At 38.1% G+C, this 17169-nt stretch overlaps 1 protein-coding gene across 6 annotated transcripts in view; it reads left to right on the top strand.

The window, feature by feature from the left end:
• Positions 1 to 1988: 1988 nt before the first annotated feature.
• LOC131079162 (uncharacterized) overlaps positions 1989 to 17169 on the top strand; it is a 109387-nt gene continuing 94206 nt past the window's right edge. For 5 of the 6 annotated variants that reach the window (XM_058017069.2, XM_058017068.2, XM_058017070.2 and 2 more), the window contains exon 1: positions 1989 to 4429. In XM_058017069.2, the coding sequence (XP_057873052.2) occupies positions 2083 to 4429 (2347 nt within the window). In that variant the 5' untranslated portion in view covers positions 1989 to 2082. The remainder of the gene's footprint in view (positions 4430 to 17169) is intronic. The other variant, XM_059212136.1, reaches the window with a different exon arrangement.

Raw genomic sequence — 17169 nt, 5'->3', positions numbered from 1 at the left:
TATACATGTAAACCACATAATATCATACCGTGAGTAGGGAATGGAAGTGGCGTAGCTTGCCCGTAGAGAGTAGTGCAACACTTCCCCCGCCCCCCCCCCCCTCCCCCCCTCTCACCCAAGCATATCAAACATGGAAGCAATGTACATCAAGTCAGTATACATCAATAAATATAAAGAAACTCATAAATAAACTAATGAAATATCATGTATAAATACATCTAATAATCACATCATAAACTACATCATATGTTTCCATCGAAGACAATGCCATTCAAATAATGGTCACAACCACATAAACACATCAAAGATAATAAGAAATACAAGATCAAGGCATATATACATCTATAATTATCTAGCACACATACCGAACGAAGATACATCACATACCATCACTATTCTAACCCAACACATAAAATGTGACATCATAGTCCTATAGAAATCCAAGAAACATAAACAAGCCTCACACTCCAAAACCAAAATCGACCAATACCAAAATTAGGGTCAAACAACACATAGCACAAATCACAAAGTTTGACAAACCAAAAGAGGGAGGGGCACTACATCAACCACTTAGAGGTTTGGATCAATGTTAGAACTAGCTTTTTGATGATATCTCATTTGCACAATTTTGAGCTTGTATGACCAAGTTATTGCCAAAAAACCAAAGGTAGCTCAAAAACAAAAATTAGGGCTCAGAAGGTTGATGGATTTTTGAAAATAGAAACTTTCCAAAAATAGAAAATAAAATAGAAACTTTCTAAAAATGAAATTTTTTGAAAACATAAACTTTCCAAAAAATAGGAACTTTATGATAATAGAAATCTTTTGAAAATATAATTTTTTTTAAAATGAAAAATTCCAAACAATTTATAATGTCCGTTTTGCTCCAAAGGCTAATAAAAAATTGCCCACTTTCGAATCCATACAAGAAGGCAAACTTGGAGACCTTGCAATGCTTCGGAAAAAAAAACCCCTTAAAGCTTGAGGAGGGGTTTGTTGAATCCACGTTGTGATACCATGTTGAAATAAAGATTGAGCTCTAATACCTTGTTGAATTTTAAGGCTCCGATACCTTGTTGAATTTTGAGGCTCCGATACCTTGTTGAATTTTGCAACACAAGCCTACAAGATCAAACAACAAACTATAACACCTTCCACAAATGAGAGTAGTAAGAAAAATATGCCATATTCTTCAAAAACAAAGATTACATAATTATTTACAATGCATAATGATGTGATTTTATATAGAGCACAAAGATTCCCTAAGATAAATTTAAGAGAACTAAATTGAAACCATTAGGAGCTAAAAAAAGATCAACTCTAGTTAAATAAGAAGCATAACTAAGTGAACTTGAGCAAAAAAAAACATAACTAATAGTAAAAAATGCTCTAACAGAACCAAAATGCCATAATATCCAATACATATGGAAATAAAATACCTTGGGTTAAGATAACATTGTACAATTCTCCTTGTGGATGAAACCACTTCATGCTATATCTCTACTAAATTTGAAACATATTATCATACATAATACATCCTTACAATGATATTCACCTTCTTTATATAAACCTCCTAATAATATAACGAAGGGGTGCCATAATCCTAATAAAGGACTACCCATCACCTAATATAATTAATTACACAAATTGTCCATACACCCACTACAACTGATTCAAGAAATGCATGCCACATGTCAACATCTGCATCCACTTAAATACATATAATATCATATTCGTATATACATAACATATAAAGATCAAATCCACATACAAATATCTAAACTACAATCAATTTGTAATACTATGATTAATCTTAAAAATCAAATATTGATATCAATCAAGTGCTAACATCTTCAGCATTAGAATCACATCTCTATTTTTTTCCCTCACAATTTAATATTTCTACTCCCATCTCACCTACTTTTCTAAATTAATTAATTTATTTAAGATAACCTAAGTAGCGTGAAAAAATCTCCCGATCTCTTTGTTTCACTTCCTTACCTTTTCTTTCTATCGATTGTATGCATGTTTTCCCTTCCATGAAGATAAGAGACCTCCCTATAATCCTTCCTTGCATTCCCAATGCAAGTTCAAGGCTGCTATGCGTTCAAATCATCTTCATTTTCGCCTGGCAATGGAGGAGCTCTTTCCTTGCAATCTCACCAGGGGTTTTCCAAGGTTCTCTTTCGAATACAAATGGGAGGACATCTTAAACAGAGGTCTGTTGCCAAGGTAAACATTACTTCAGCTTTCTCCGCAAATACAAATGCGAATTCTCCTCAATGCATTGCAGAATACTCTTATAATGGCAACAGACCCACTGGACGAAGAAATAAATTACGTCCTAAACTATTAAAAACATTGCCTCATACCCAAACAGAAACTATTATTCACTCTGATCAAAGGCCAAACGTAAAATCAGATAATTTTGATTCTTGCAATAAGGATTTTAAGAATTTAGAGGCGAGTACATCCGGTGGGGAGGCCATGATAGCAGCTATGGATGAAACATTTAGTGGGGAGGCCGTGACAGCTAGTATGGATGAAACATTTAGTGGGGAGGCCGTGACAGCTAGTATGGATGAAACATTTAGTGGACTAAATTTACAGGATGGAGAAGACTTCATAAATGACTTCACAGATAAAAATAAATATATTGATGATGATATACATGAGATTAATGTTGAAAAAGAAGCTTTGAAAAATGATTCCAGCTTAAAAGATAAACTGGGAAAATTGTTGGGGTCATGGAAAGATTGGTATGTACAGTACAAGAGAGATGTTTTGGCATGGGGTGTTGGAAATACTCCTATTTTTGTGGTATATAAAAGTGGGAAGGGAGAGGTCAAGGTTTCCATTAACACGGATGAGATCTGGAATCGTTGTGTAGCTCATCCTTTTGGGAAGGATGAAACCAGGACAACGAGTTTAAGGTTGAAAATAGCAGAAGCCAAACAACATGCGCGGGCCATAGAGAGAGGAGTAATCAAGCCGCCAAGAAACAGTAGTATATACCATTTTTTAGATACAGGTAAGGAAAAAGGCGGGATATTGGAGTCTGCAATCAATCGAACTACTTTTAGCTCTGTAATTGGCACTTTCCCTGCGCCGCGTGTACTGGGAAATTTGCAGTTTGGCTTTTTTGTGCTCTCTTGTTCGGTTTTTGTTTGGGCAGCTTGGAAATTTGTTATGGGATATGGCAGCTTCTCGGTAGAAAAAGATAAACTGAAGAAGAAACAATTGGCTCTCGAGTCATTAAGGTCCTATATGGTTAAGAATAGGGTTGAGTTCGAGCAGAGGGTTCAGGAGGTTCAGGATATGGCAAGGCAGGTTCGCATAGTAGAACAAAACACTTTTGAGAAAAGTGACTTGAATTTGAAAACAGTGGGAACAAATTCTAAAGAGGGGAGAAAAAAGGGAGATAAACCATTAAATTCTAAGGCATTGAGGAAAAACAATCACGATGTTAGGGACCCAGATACGTCAGATTCAAGTATTATAGGTGGTAATGACAGATCGACAAAACCAAATGAAGCAAATATACACGTGGAGAATAACCTTTCATTTCAGCAAGGAAGTGAGGGAAGTGGTTCTATTGATTTCAGAGAAAATAGGAATAGAAATCAGAAATCAAAAAAGACTGTGCAGCCAAATGTAGATTTATTACAACATAGGCAAAGTTCTCTAGAAAAGGCTGCTTGCATTGCAACAAAAGAAACAGTGAGTGCACTACATACAAAGAAAGGCTTAGACAAGGATAAACGGTCTAGTCGGAAGAGATTTACTGAAAATGGTTCACAGAAAATCATACTGCCGGTGACGACAGGTGTAAAACAACCCAGGGAATTAGTAAGATCAAAACATGGAAAACACAGTAATAAATTCACTGATGCCTCAAATCTAAGTAACAAGAGTAATTTTCATGTGGATCGAGAGCGTACCAAACAAAAGGATGCAATAATTAAAGAAAAAATAAATTCAAATGGGAGGATTAAGAAGAAAAAAAATAGAAAGCTCAAACCTCTTTTCAGAAAAGAAGCACGTGTGGTTGAAGAGAAGATTGGAGGTAAGAAAGTATTGGAGAATGTTTCGGCAAGTTGTCTAGGAACTGCTGAAAGCAAGACAAAATTGGATTTAGTAAATACAATGGATAAGAGATTGCACATTGAACCAGAAAATGGTGTTCTACAGGGAGATTATGTTTTGTTGCAGAAAGAAGAAGAGTTTAAGTGGATGCGGGATGAGGTTTTGAGAAAAATTGTCTCCAAGGTCCAGACTAATAATATTGCTGGAAGAGAGCCATCTGATGGCTTGCTCTCTGAGGAGGAACTGCTGTTTTTCAGAGGTCTGCAGAGAAAATTTGAGCGGGAAGGGGAGAGCGTTAAAGCATGGATCAAGGAGAGAGTGGAGAATCTGAACTATGACAAAGGTAAACACTAAAAGTAAAACGTACCTTTGCAATAGGCAAGTTTTCATATTGAAAATGTATTACATGGAGACATTTAGAACTGTCAATAGGTCAAAGATCTATTTGTATACGTGTTTTGTAAAACAGTGTTGGTTCCCAAATCAACAGATCCTAAACCCTAGAGAAATAGCCACTAACTCATCAACAGACTCAAAATAGGACTTGACCAACGAACGAGATTCAGTCATAGGACTGAAATCTCCTGCTCTTTTGGTTCTGCAAGACCAAGGTGGGTGTACCTAAGCAATGCCTAAATAACTTTCAGATTCCAATATTCAAGGCATTACAAGTTTCAGCAGATATCCCAATGTGTATATGCCAAGGAAAGTGTATGAATTCTTCAGATTTGGCTACAATCCTGGCTTCTAAAATCTCAGTCGACATTTGGGATGGATTCTACACTAACCTACTCCTACAAACAAGAAATAAAAACAGGAAATAAAAGAGACTTAAAGACAATAGATTGATTCTGACAACTGGGTGGAGACCCCATTACCAGTGCCTTCATCAGGGCAGGAGAGTCAAATTACAGCTAATAGACATTGAACCCAAATAGATCAACATATAACCAGTGAGTTCCTAGTATTAATGCATTACATTAACACCCCCTATGTACAGTTCTATTGCAACCATTCTTACATATCCTACATGCACACAACACCATTTCATTATCCTGTAAAAAACAATTTAATCTCTTCCTTGAAGAGAAGCAAGAAACAAGATAAACACCTGAGCTTGCAGGGACAAAACAGAGGATCCTTGATCGTCTATTTCAAAAAACAGTGGCATTACATGCTGGAGACAGTTACAATAAAAACATTAAAACTTATACGCATTCTGGTTACACACTATTTGAAATGGCAAAATGACTACAAGCTGAAAATTTTTACTCTAGCATACTCCTAACCTTCAACTGTACATGGAGGCAATTCGACCCCTCGCAGAAAACCTTCTCACTGGCCCTGAATTCCCTTTTATAAGACAAGGGAGCAAAAACAAGCCTCAGGCCAAGTGAGACACATGTCACAATTTGATTGCCTAAGACAATGATATGTCATAATGTGTCCATTCTCCTGCTCTGCACGCAGTCCATTTGGAGGTAGTAAATGCAAGCGGTTGCATTGGCAACCTCTGGAATCTGGAACCATGAGCCCGAGGACATTCAAGAGTAGTTTTCTTGAGCCACACAAAAATCTACGCCATTGCAGATTAGCTGGTATCATTAAGTTCGTCCTTTGCTGCATTCTGGTTGATCTCTGAGTCTAGATTACTATATTTAGTAATCTACACACCTGCCCTGTGTCCTTACATCTTCTCGACTAGAGACCTTTGATGTGCTCGAGGCTGTGAAATCTCACTGACAGAAGATCCTCAAATTTCATGGAGCCACTCAACGGATCTTTTGTTCGATCTTCACTAAATGCAACCTTCCTCTTGGCGCCATCTTTGCGATCCGTCCGATCTGGCTGCAAACCATCACTTGCAGTTTGTCTACACAACAAATCTTGGTTGGTAATGTCTCTCTCTTTGACAGGTGGAATATGGCTCAATCAGTACATGCCATGTCTTCAAAATCCTCTCATTTGCCATTTGGTCAACTTCCGTCAACCTCTCCACTTGAACAATTCAACAATCGGGCTGCGTGCTGGCAAGTTTTGTAGATCGAATAACACGCGTGTTATGCACCCTCGCAATTGTAACCTTCCCGGGGGCTGGTGGGATGCCTTATTTTCCTTTTCCTTCTGTCTCCCCACGCAACCCTTTCTTTTCGCCTTCTGCAGCGCGGGATAGCAGGGACCTTTCATCCCTTCATAGCTGCTTAGCTTGCACTGCCTTACACAACTCAATTTTACCCCTATGGGGTAAGCCTCTGCATGCCCACAAGAGCCTTCATTATCCTGCATCGCATTGTAAATGTGTCTCTCACCCGTGTGGGATAAGCCCTTTTCCTTATGTCTTTGCGTTTTCTTATGCCACAGGTCCCTTTCATATCCCCACTTGGTCACGCGGGGTAATAAAGTCCTTCGCCTTCCTTTGTTTGCTTATCCCGCATTGCCATTGTGACTTAATGGAAACCCTTGTGGGGTAAGAAATCCCTTGATGCCATTTGACCACCCTTATCCTGCATAACATCATTGCCTCTGCTCCCCAGCCCTTCATACTATTGCATCTTTTATCCATGCGGGATAAGCATTTGCTTTAATAGCGGCATCTTTAGTTATCCCGCACAGCTGCATTTGGTCGTTCCATTGGCATGCGGGGTAAACCTAACCTTTTAACACGCAATGTGTTATCCCGCATGACCCATACCTTCTCCTCTTTTGTCACTTTTGTGTCCATTCAGCGCCGTTATGCGGGATAAGAGACTTAATTCATCAGCTCACACCCCCTTATCCCGCATAAGTATTCTTCATGCTACAAACACTGTGCGGGATAAGCTTACTGCCGTCTCCCTTCCTTTTGTTATCCCGCACGGGATATCCTCCATTTGTGAATGCGATGCAGGGTAACATTTCTTCTATAGAGGCGTTAACCTTATTCTGCACAGCACAGGGTTCAACATGATGACCCTTGCGGGGCAAATCTCTTCAACACAACTTAGTTAGTTTCCTTATCCTGCACGGTAGGAAACTAAGGCTGACACTTAAGTGAATCTTTTAAGCACGTGGAGACTCATGAAGGGGTAAAGTGGTGGTGATGTGGGGTGCGCCTAGGATATTTATACTTAGGATTTAGGCATCGAGGCAACACATAAGACTCCATGGGAAATTATTAAGGCAATTGACCCGAGAAGGAAATTTGGTGTGTGGGGCCGGTAAAACTATGACCCAAAACCCTTCTGAAAACGACTTAAGATGTGGAAACCGGCTATGACCAATCAACAGAGAAATAGAAGAGAGTTGAGAAATTTTCAAGGCATCAATAAAACCTTTAAACCCTACTAAAACCCTCGCTGTTGTTGTGGCAAATAATCCGTCGAGTTATTGACACCCCTCAGCACAACCCTCGTGTTATGCGCCTCTTGCCACCTGCCGCAGTATGATAACTTGCGTGTTATGTGCCTCTTGCCACCTACCGCAGTATGATAACCTGCGTGTTATGCTCTGCCCTTGTAACACCTGTGCGACCAACATGGCGTGTTATTGACAACTGCAGCCAAGTGCGACTAACAAGATGTGTTAGTCAAAAATCAACCATGCCATTCCTAGGTCAAAGCATCCTGCCCAATGCAATTCCAGCTCAATGGCCAATGTCATCACTGTCCTGCTACCTATCCAATGCCTGCTCACCATATCTCACGTGACTAACACGCTGTCCACTGATTAGATATCTGCAAAGGGCTGTAGTATAACACAGTGTGTTATCTTCAAACTGGGATTCTGAGTGTCAAAAATCAAAATTTTGAGCCTGGGCCTTCAAAATTTGACAAATTTTTTGAAGTCCAAACAAACAGTAAGGTTAAGTGTCTGTCTAGTTTTAGTATCTGGTATTCTTCCTATGGCCAATTCTAAAAGTTATGGTCGTGCATTGATAAAAGATTGAAACATTCAGAAGAATATCATAGGCATTTTTCCCTTTGCACATCAATGTCGTGAAATTTAACATTTTATCAGAACCTCTCTGTGCATTTAAAGCTTAGATAACTTCAGTATCCAGTATTTTTCCTATAGTCAGTTCTAAGAGTTATGGATATGCATTGATAAACAGTTGAAGCAAATTCAGAAGAATATCCCAGGCAGCATTTGTTGAAATTCGATAGCTAGTATCGGATTCTGAGCAAAATTACTTGTAATATATTTTTGGGCTGGGCCAAAATGAATAATGTAACTTGTAAGTCAGGTCCTATTAGAGCGCTAAAGCTAAACATATCGTGCTCTTTGTAACTTGTAATCTAGGCCCCAAATTGTGCGCTAAAAGCAAAATATAAATGTAATTTAAATGTGAAGCACTCAGCCAACTTGAAGCAATGATTAGGATGAATCTTGTATATAAACAAGATTCATCCTAGACTTCATCATAAAAACACTCAAGCGAATTCTTTCTCAAGCGATCATCTGCTCTGCCTTCTAGCGACTTCATCAGTGCGAACTTGCCATCTGATTTTTGTACTGAGCGAACTGGTCTTCTAGCTGAGCGAAGTGATCTTCTAACACAACGAAAGCTTGGAGAACTCATAACCATTGAGCTGAGTGACCTCCAGTCATCTGAGACAGCGATCACCATTCTGAACTTGTCTAAGATAATCGTTGAATTTGGACCTGCCTACAGCGATTTGTCTTGGATGAATTTTGCCCTAGTTGGATGACTAAATCAGATAAGTAATCTGATCTAAATGATTCTTGTAATTTGCTCATGAATAGAAAGGTTGATCTGGATCTTTGATGCTGGGTTTTTGCTCCAAGAGGGAGGTTTTCCCAGGGTATTTTGGTGTCCTTTGTGCTATGTGTATGTTCATTTCATTTACTTTCCGAGTTTAATTAATTCCGATCACTAAAAATTAACAGCATTTGCTTTCCACATGAATGTTATGAAATTTAACATTTCTTCAGAATCTCTTTGTGCACTTGAAAGTGACATTAAAACACGGTTTTGACTTTATGGTTCCTTAGACCATTTTGTTTATGTGGAGTTAGTAAAAGTATTTCATTTTGTTAAATATCAAAGTTTCCAAGCTATGTCTATCAGCTTCATAATAACCCTGCACCCATTATGGAACTACTCATGATGGCACTTTGATGAATTTTATATTGAGTATAATGTATGTTAAGAGAGCTTGCAGAAGCAGTTCGTAATATAAGGCTGTTGTATCCTGTATTCTATGTATAAAATGGAATTTTTATATTGCATTTATGTGACATATAAATGCAATATGGCATGATTGTATTCAAATGTCAGATTTGGCAAGATACAATACACATTTACATTATGAGATTTTGAATGAGATGTCATGGCCCCTTGTAGGGCAATGATGATGTGAGGTGATATGCAGACTAGATAGAGTAACTTGTGGCAAGTCCAATTATTTGGATGAGAAGTGAACCAAGCACTTTTCTTCTCAGTCGGAGCCAATTGACAGTGGTCAGAATTCCCATAAGTTGTCAGAGACTAAGTTATCTAGGCAAAACATTCAGACACAGGAAACAGCTATTAGCCGAGTAAGCCTCCTTAAGGGGATTCGTTATGCCAAACCTTCACCAAACAAAATCTGTTAGTGCTTTTGCTTCCTATAGTCTTCATGTTCAATTTGGCTGTCTAATGCATGAAAGGAAGTAGGTTACGTGGAAATGCTTTTTACATTAATATTCTGAGGAGAGAGCTGTGCGAATTTCAATCTTTTAACAATTACAAAAAGTAGAAGCACATTTAAACATAAAATAAACAATATATACCATAACACAGGTGTATGTGGGGAGAACCTTTTCAAAAGGAAAACTCCAGACTTCAAAGTAGCCTAATGCATTATTCAGTGAATTACAACTACAATACACTTATAGAGAAGGGAGTATCACCAACTAGAGATTTGGAGGAATGTTAACAGCTTAACAATATCTACAAAATTCTACACAACCTCTATCTCAAGCACTTAATATATAGAAGATATAAAAATTAAAATCATCAAATGGTAATTCAAAATCCATGAGCTAAAACCACCTAAAAGTGTTGCTGAAATTATTCTCCAATCAAACATGCCTTATGATGTGACATAACATGCAACATAACTTGATAAATAGGTGTAATTCCTCTTTACAATTTTTTTATGCATTCTACAACTTTTTACATTTCCTATACAAACTTCTGGAGGCCATAACTTTTGATCTAGTAGGCCAATTGGGCCCTCTTTTTTTTTTCAAAATTGAAGTATTCAAAAGAGATCTGTGCAATCAAGAATATTTATTTTTGCCAAAAACTAACTCTATGGCCTGAAAATTGAGTTTTTTTTGTTTTATATTTGAAAATCGCCCTTTTTGTAATCTTAACTTTAGCAGCAAGGTTGAGACACCTTTGTCAACATTCTCCCACTTGTGGAACACCTTGTAAGAGCAAAATGAATATCAACACTATTAACTAATTGGTAAGGGTCGAGAGGCCCATAAACTCATAGCGCCACTTTAATTTTTCCATGTTCACTTGCACCTACACCATTTTTCAAAGTTTCAACACCCTCCCATCCTCTGCATATCTCGAACAAAATGGTTCTGGACATCAATATGCTTTGTCTTTAAATTAAAGGGTTGGGTTCTTTGGCAAACATATGACATTTTGACGGTCACAATGAACCATAATTGCTCCTACCTCTAGCCCAACATTTGAAAACAATCTCTTAAGCTAGATAGCTTCCTCACAAGCATGAGTTGCTGCCATGCACTCTGCTTTTTTAGTGGACAAAGTGACCACAACCTATCACTTATTCATCCGATTGATTGCATCACCAAGCACAGTGAAAACATACCCACGAGTGGATCTTCTGCTATCGATATCTCTAGCCCAATCCAAATCCACAAATACAAACAGAATGTCTGCCCTCTATAGGATATCCATGATAGTATAAGGAATACTTAAGAGGTACCCCACAACTACTTGAAGACCCTCTTCATTGCATTCTAATGTACTCATCCAAGATTAGCCATAAATCGATTAAAGATTCCCATTGCTTGAGCAATATTTGGTCTTGTACAAACCATAGTATACATCAAACTCTTGATTGTACTAGCATAAGATACTCTACTCGCATCCTTCTTCTCACGAGGAGAAATTGGACAGTGGTCAATAGGTAATTTGTCTCCATCATAACAGGAACACAGTGACCTGGAATTTGTCATTTTAAACCTCTTCAACATTAAATTCACATACTCCGTTCTAGCCAAAGTTTTTTGTTCACTCTCTCTTTTGATCTCCATCCCTAAGATGTACTTGATTGCCTCTAAGAACTTCATTTCAAATTGTGTTGAAAGTTGAGACTTTAAAAAAACAACATACGATCAACATATAATGCAATAATGGAATACGATTATTGTCCATCTTATAGAAATTGCAATAATCCATTTTGGATTTTAGAAATCTGAAACTTAACACAAAAGAATCGAACTTTTGGTACTACATCCTAGGAGATTGCTTAAGACCATACACAAATTTCTTCAACTTACAAACCAAATGTTCTGTACTTTTCTCCATATAGTGCTTCGACTGTGTTACGAATTTCTTCCTCCAAATCACCATGAAGGAATGTTATCAACATCCATCTGCTCAACCTCAATATCATATGTTGCAAAAAGACACAATAGAAATCGAATGGATATCAGCTTTTCTACTAGTGAGATTCTCATAAACTATTCCCTCAACATGGAAATGACCCTTTCCTACCAACCTTGCCTTGTACTTCTTACATTGCCATTGAACCCTATTTTTGTTTTGAACAATCATTTGCATCCAACAGGTTTTTGTCCATCAAACAAAGGTACTAGGTTTCATGTGTTATTTTTCTTCAAAGCAGCCATCTCCACATTCATAGGCACCTTCTAGTACTATACATCATCCACAGCTATAGCCTTTTTTATAGCCCTAGGCTTATCAACGTTAGTAATCAAAGCAAAAATACATCTTCAATCAAATGGAGTATACCTTTTTGGTTGCTATTTTTGTTGAGCGGATCTCCTCAATAATTGAGTTGGAGGTTCTTCTCTTCTTCAAAACTGTTTGAGCATTCATCTTTTTTAGGCCCTTTGTGGTCATTTGCTTCAACCTTCTCAATCTTTGGGTTTAGTTGAACCACATCTTTTTTTCATTTTTCTCTAACTACAATGCTATGGAAGAGGGCTTAACTTCTCTAAAGATAACATTTTTCTATACGAAACTCTCTCAGCTATAGGGTCCCAAAGTTTGTATCCTTTCATATCAACACCATAGCCAATGAAGATATATTTTATAACCTTGTTCTCCAACTTTGGCCGTTTCCTCCTAGGCACATGTGCATATGCCTCACAACCAAAGACTCAAAAATGTCTCAATTGGGTTTTTTGCCCAACCACACCTCCATAGGTGTCTTATCAACAAGAATCAGGGAACAAGCCGTGGCAACTTTTTCTGCCCAAAAGTTTTGTTTCAGGTGGCCGCACTTAGCATACTCTTGGCCCTCTCCATCAACGTCTTGTTATTTTTTCTGCAACTCCATTCTGTTGAGGAGTGTACAGAGTTGTCTTATGTCTTTCTATCCCATTGTCCTTATATAATTTATCAAAATCTGCTGAACAAAACTCACCACCATTATCAGTCCTCAAATTCTTAATCTTCCTATCAATCTGATTCTTCTTAGGAGCTTTAAAATCCTTAAAATAATTGAAAACTTCATATTTACTTTAAAGGAAGTATTTGTGTGTCCTACTATAATCATCAATAAAGGAAACTTAATATATAGATATGGATATTGAAGGAACATTAACATAACCAAATACATTCGAATGGATTAAATTGAACACCCTAGAAGATTTATGAGAACTAGAGTAAAATTGAATGCGGTTTTGTTTGCCATATACACAATGTTCAAATAAATCAAGTTCAAAAGTACAATCATTTAACCCTTCAAACAAGGTTTTTATTTTTCAGGGTCCTTAATACCGTCTACCTATGTGACCATCTTTTGTTTCCATAACGTTATCTTCTTTGCTTGCAGTTTGGTCTCCTAAGTACAAGCACCCTTAAATGCCCCTCCTCCGAGGGGTCTTTACACTTGTAACACAACTTTTCCTCTTGATGTCCTTTATTACAAACATGCCCATGCCTCCATGGAAGCACAAACTTTTCTTTCTAAATTCTCCTCTAGTGCCTTGAGAAAGAAATATTCCCTCATACTTGTCCTCTTTATGGGATTACTTAGAGGCAAGGTTTTTGGACTTATCTTTTAATGAGGGAGTGTCAAATTTTATGGCCTTTTGAATGGCTTCTTCTAGGTTTGTTGGCTCCATGGCACTTACTATGCTTCAGATTGATTCCTTCAATCCTTCCATAAAGAGGTAAGTGAGTCTCTTGAGATATTTCTGATACAATGACGACCAACTCTTGGAAGTCAGTGGCAAACTCCTCTACCGTTCCTTGTTGTTTAAGTTGAGTTAATTCTTTGAAATACCATTGTGGATGCTTTTGGTCAAATTTCTTGATGAGCTTTTGTGTAAACTCATTATAAGTGGTTATGTGTTGATGGCCTTGGGTGATAAGACCATGGTGCCACCATTTGTGGGTGGTTCCGCTCAAGTGCAACACTGCAAATTTAATTGTATTTTCCTTTGTCATGGGACTTAGTGATAGGTAAGTGTCTAGCTTTTGGACCCATGAACATGCTGAGAATTTTCTGGATCCATCAAAGTTAGGGAGAGCTATTTTACTTGTTCTTTCTTTAAGGTCCTTGTCAGATTGTCTTTTTCTTTTCATATTAGGGATGGCCTTCATTTTGCAGTCACAATAATCTCTAAAAGACACGTTTCTCTTTAATTCGGGGTCAAGTCTAGAGTACGCTGCTAGGATTTCATCCACATTATCCACAGGTGGGGCATTTGCTTCTTCTTCCTCTTCCCCATGGTCCTCTCTAGGTAAGGAGGGTCTTGTTGGCCTCAGGTTGGATCTTCTTGGGGAGATGTTATCATTATGATTCTCAAAATGGTTGGAATGTATGCCCCTCCCATTGGCTTGGTTTGGTCTAGAATGGTTATTACTTATGTTTTGCATGGTTTGGAGGAGGAGTTGGTTGGTTTTCTGATATTGTTCCATGAGGGCTTGGGTGGCTTGGGCGGTTTTCTCCATGAAGGCCCTTATCTCATTGCTCAATTGTCCACTCATGTTGTTTCCCCTCCTTTGATATGTTTGCATTTACCATTTTTCACAAGATGGCAGGAAAGATGCTCCGATACCATTGTAATGTCTTCTTATTAAAATGTTGAGGGCTTGTCTAATTTCTTGTAAGAGGCTTATATATATATATATATATATTACTGCATATGATTCTTTTATTTGATAGAAATGTATGTATTGAATATGATGTACAAATGTAAATATCTGTTATTTATCATGTAATATTAATGTCCTTAGTTTAATGAATTAGATAATGAAGAAATCGATCAATGCAATTGTCTGCTGCTTTTATAGACTAGCTTGTAGATGTTCTATCTTAGACAATAAGATATAATTCCCTGATTTGAATGCAGTAGAAATTTTATTGATGGAAATTGCTCTCATCAAACCAATATCAATTCTATAAACCTTATATCCCGAATGCTTCAGACAATGTGTGCAATACAACTGCTGATCTGTATATATTATATTGATCTGAATAAGAGAGTTTATGTTGATCTGACTGTATGGATATATCTAGATTATCGCTGTTCCTGATCTTTGACTACCACGTCTTTTTGATGATCCAATACGGATTTCAAATGATATTGCAGTGATGGAGCTGTCTTTGGTTGGCATTATTAATTCCTCATGCGTCTATGTCTTTCGTGTTTCTGTCCCTCAACTGAGAACTTCAGATTAGGTTATTAATAATATCCCCATATCAACTCAGAGACAACCTTTACAATAGATATCTCTTTTAAAAGAGACATGTCTTTCAATAACTAATCGCTGCTCTTTATACACATTAATTATCTTCAAAGACCGCCTTAATGATAATCGTTGCCTTTGCCTTTTTCCACATAGAGTCACAAACTTAATCGGTGCTTTTGCCAAGTATCTTGTGTTAGACTTGTTGCCCATTAGTTAAAGCTTGTAGCATCTATTTTATCCCTTAAAGGAGTCGCACTAAACTGATGTTTGGCTCTTAACAAATACATGCCATCTGGTCGTATTCTTCAGCCAGAGTCGTCGTCTTAATCATTCTCTTTTCCTAATCGACGTCACTTAGTTAATTGTCTTTATACCGAAATGAGTCGCTCCTCTTGCTGCCTCCCTCATGATGTGAATTGTTGTCCAAACCCTTGTGGTTACTTTATCGCTGCACACTATATTGTGATGAAATCATTATCTGTGTATTGTATCCTTCCTTCTTCATTAATCGCTAACAAAGTCTTGTATCTGTGTATTGTATCCTCTACCCTAGGCCCAAGAGTGGATATACCATCCCTCTTGGCCTCATGTGGCCCTTGCCATCCATATGAGGTGGTGCACCTAGTGAGGTGTCCTATAACTGTTTCCCTTCATCATGACATCTTTTCCACTTCCCTTGATTGGATTCCTTAGCATAGCTATTCACCATGATAGAGGGTTGGGGTGTATTTACAATAGGGTGTCTCGGAAATCCTTCCCTCCTAAGTCCAAGGGCAGCATTCCTTGTACCCCCTTGGCCCCATGGGACCTGTTGTGACGTTTTCACACATCGGCCCATTGCAAATGGGGACCCCCTACTTTTTAGGCCCTCTCGGTCTCTTGGCTTTGTCTTTGGGTCTTTTTGCAGCAGTCTCGCCTGTCTCTCTACTTTGTGTGTGTTTGGGGGTTGTATTGATCAAGTTTGCTTTTTGTTTGAGTGAATTTGGTTAAGTCTAGGGCTTGTTTTGTCAATTTTAGGGTTTTTGCCATTAGTCCTAGATTTTAGGGGTTTCTTTTAGGGTTTTGGAAAAATTGAGTGTAGAACTAGAATTAGGACCCTTCGAGGAACCTCCCAGTAAAATTTGAGCGAAATCGGAGCAACTTTCTATTTTTAGAAAGTTCCTATTTTTAGGGAGCAATTTCTATTTTTAGTAAGTTTCTATTTATAGTAAGTCATTTGACGTCCTATTTTGGGGTCTAACGCTGACATTTTGAAAAGTTTCTATTTTTGGAAAGTTTGTTTTTGATAGGACCATTCAGGCAGGCAATGAAGATTGAACATTCACGACTATTTCTAAATCCGGAAAACCAGAAGCAGACAAAGTAAGCAAAATTTGGCCAAGTGTTGGTATCCATTCTTGAAATGGAAAGCTAAAAAAATTCATCTGTTTGGAAGAAGCAAGATGAAATTCCGTCATAGGATGAATCTAGCGTCCAATATGGAGGACTGGCGCCAAATCCAAAGCATCCTAGAACCTGAGCTAGGCATGAAATTCCATCCCCAGGTCAAAATTGCGCCCTAGGAAGCAATAGGGCGCTAAACTCTAGTGGTCATGAAATTCGAGGAAAATGATGAATTCCTCCTCCAAGTGCCAATAGCGCCCAAGATTGAAGTCTGGTGCGAAAACATGGGGAGCATGGAAAAATGTTGAAGTGATACATTCCTTGGCTAAGTGCATTCAACGCCCAACATGGAGGCTAAGGCGCTAAAGGAGATATGCCATGGAGAACATGGAAAATACTAAATTCCTTCCTCAAGCCAAAATAGCGCCCATGCTAAACCAAAGGCACTAAAGATGGGGTGTCATGGAAAACTCAAGGAATTGTGAATTCCTTCACATATGGAGAATTGCGCCCTAGACCAAGGAGGGGCGCCAAATAGAGATAAGGATGGAAAATAGGGAAAAAGATGAATTCCTTACCTTGAAGGAAATTCCACCCAAGAAGTTGACAAGGGCGCCAAATAGAGGAAGGCGTGGAAAGCATGAGAAATAGTAAATTCCTTCCTTGCATGCCAATAGAGCCCAAGGTGTGAGAAGATTGCCAAACAGAGGTGCTGATGGAAAATCCAAAAACGAATGAAATTCCTTGATATAATGAAATTCACGCCCTAGTCAAGGAAAGGATAT

This window comes from Cryptomeria japonica, chromosome 10 (genome assembly GCF_030272615.1).
Source record: "Cryptomeria japonica chromosome 10, Sugi_1.0, whole genome shotgun sequence".
Lineage (NCBI taxonomy): Eukaryota > Viridiplantae > Streptophyta > Pinopsida > Cupressales > Cupressaceae > Cryptomeria > Cryptomeria japonica.
The sequence above is the reverse complement of the archived record's forward strand: the minus strand, read 5'-3'. Positions and strand labels throughout refer to the sequence as shown.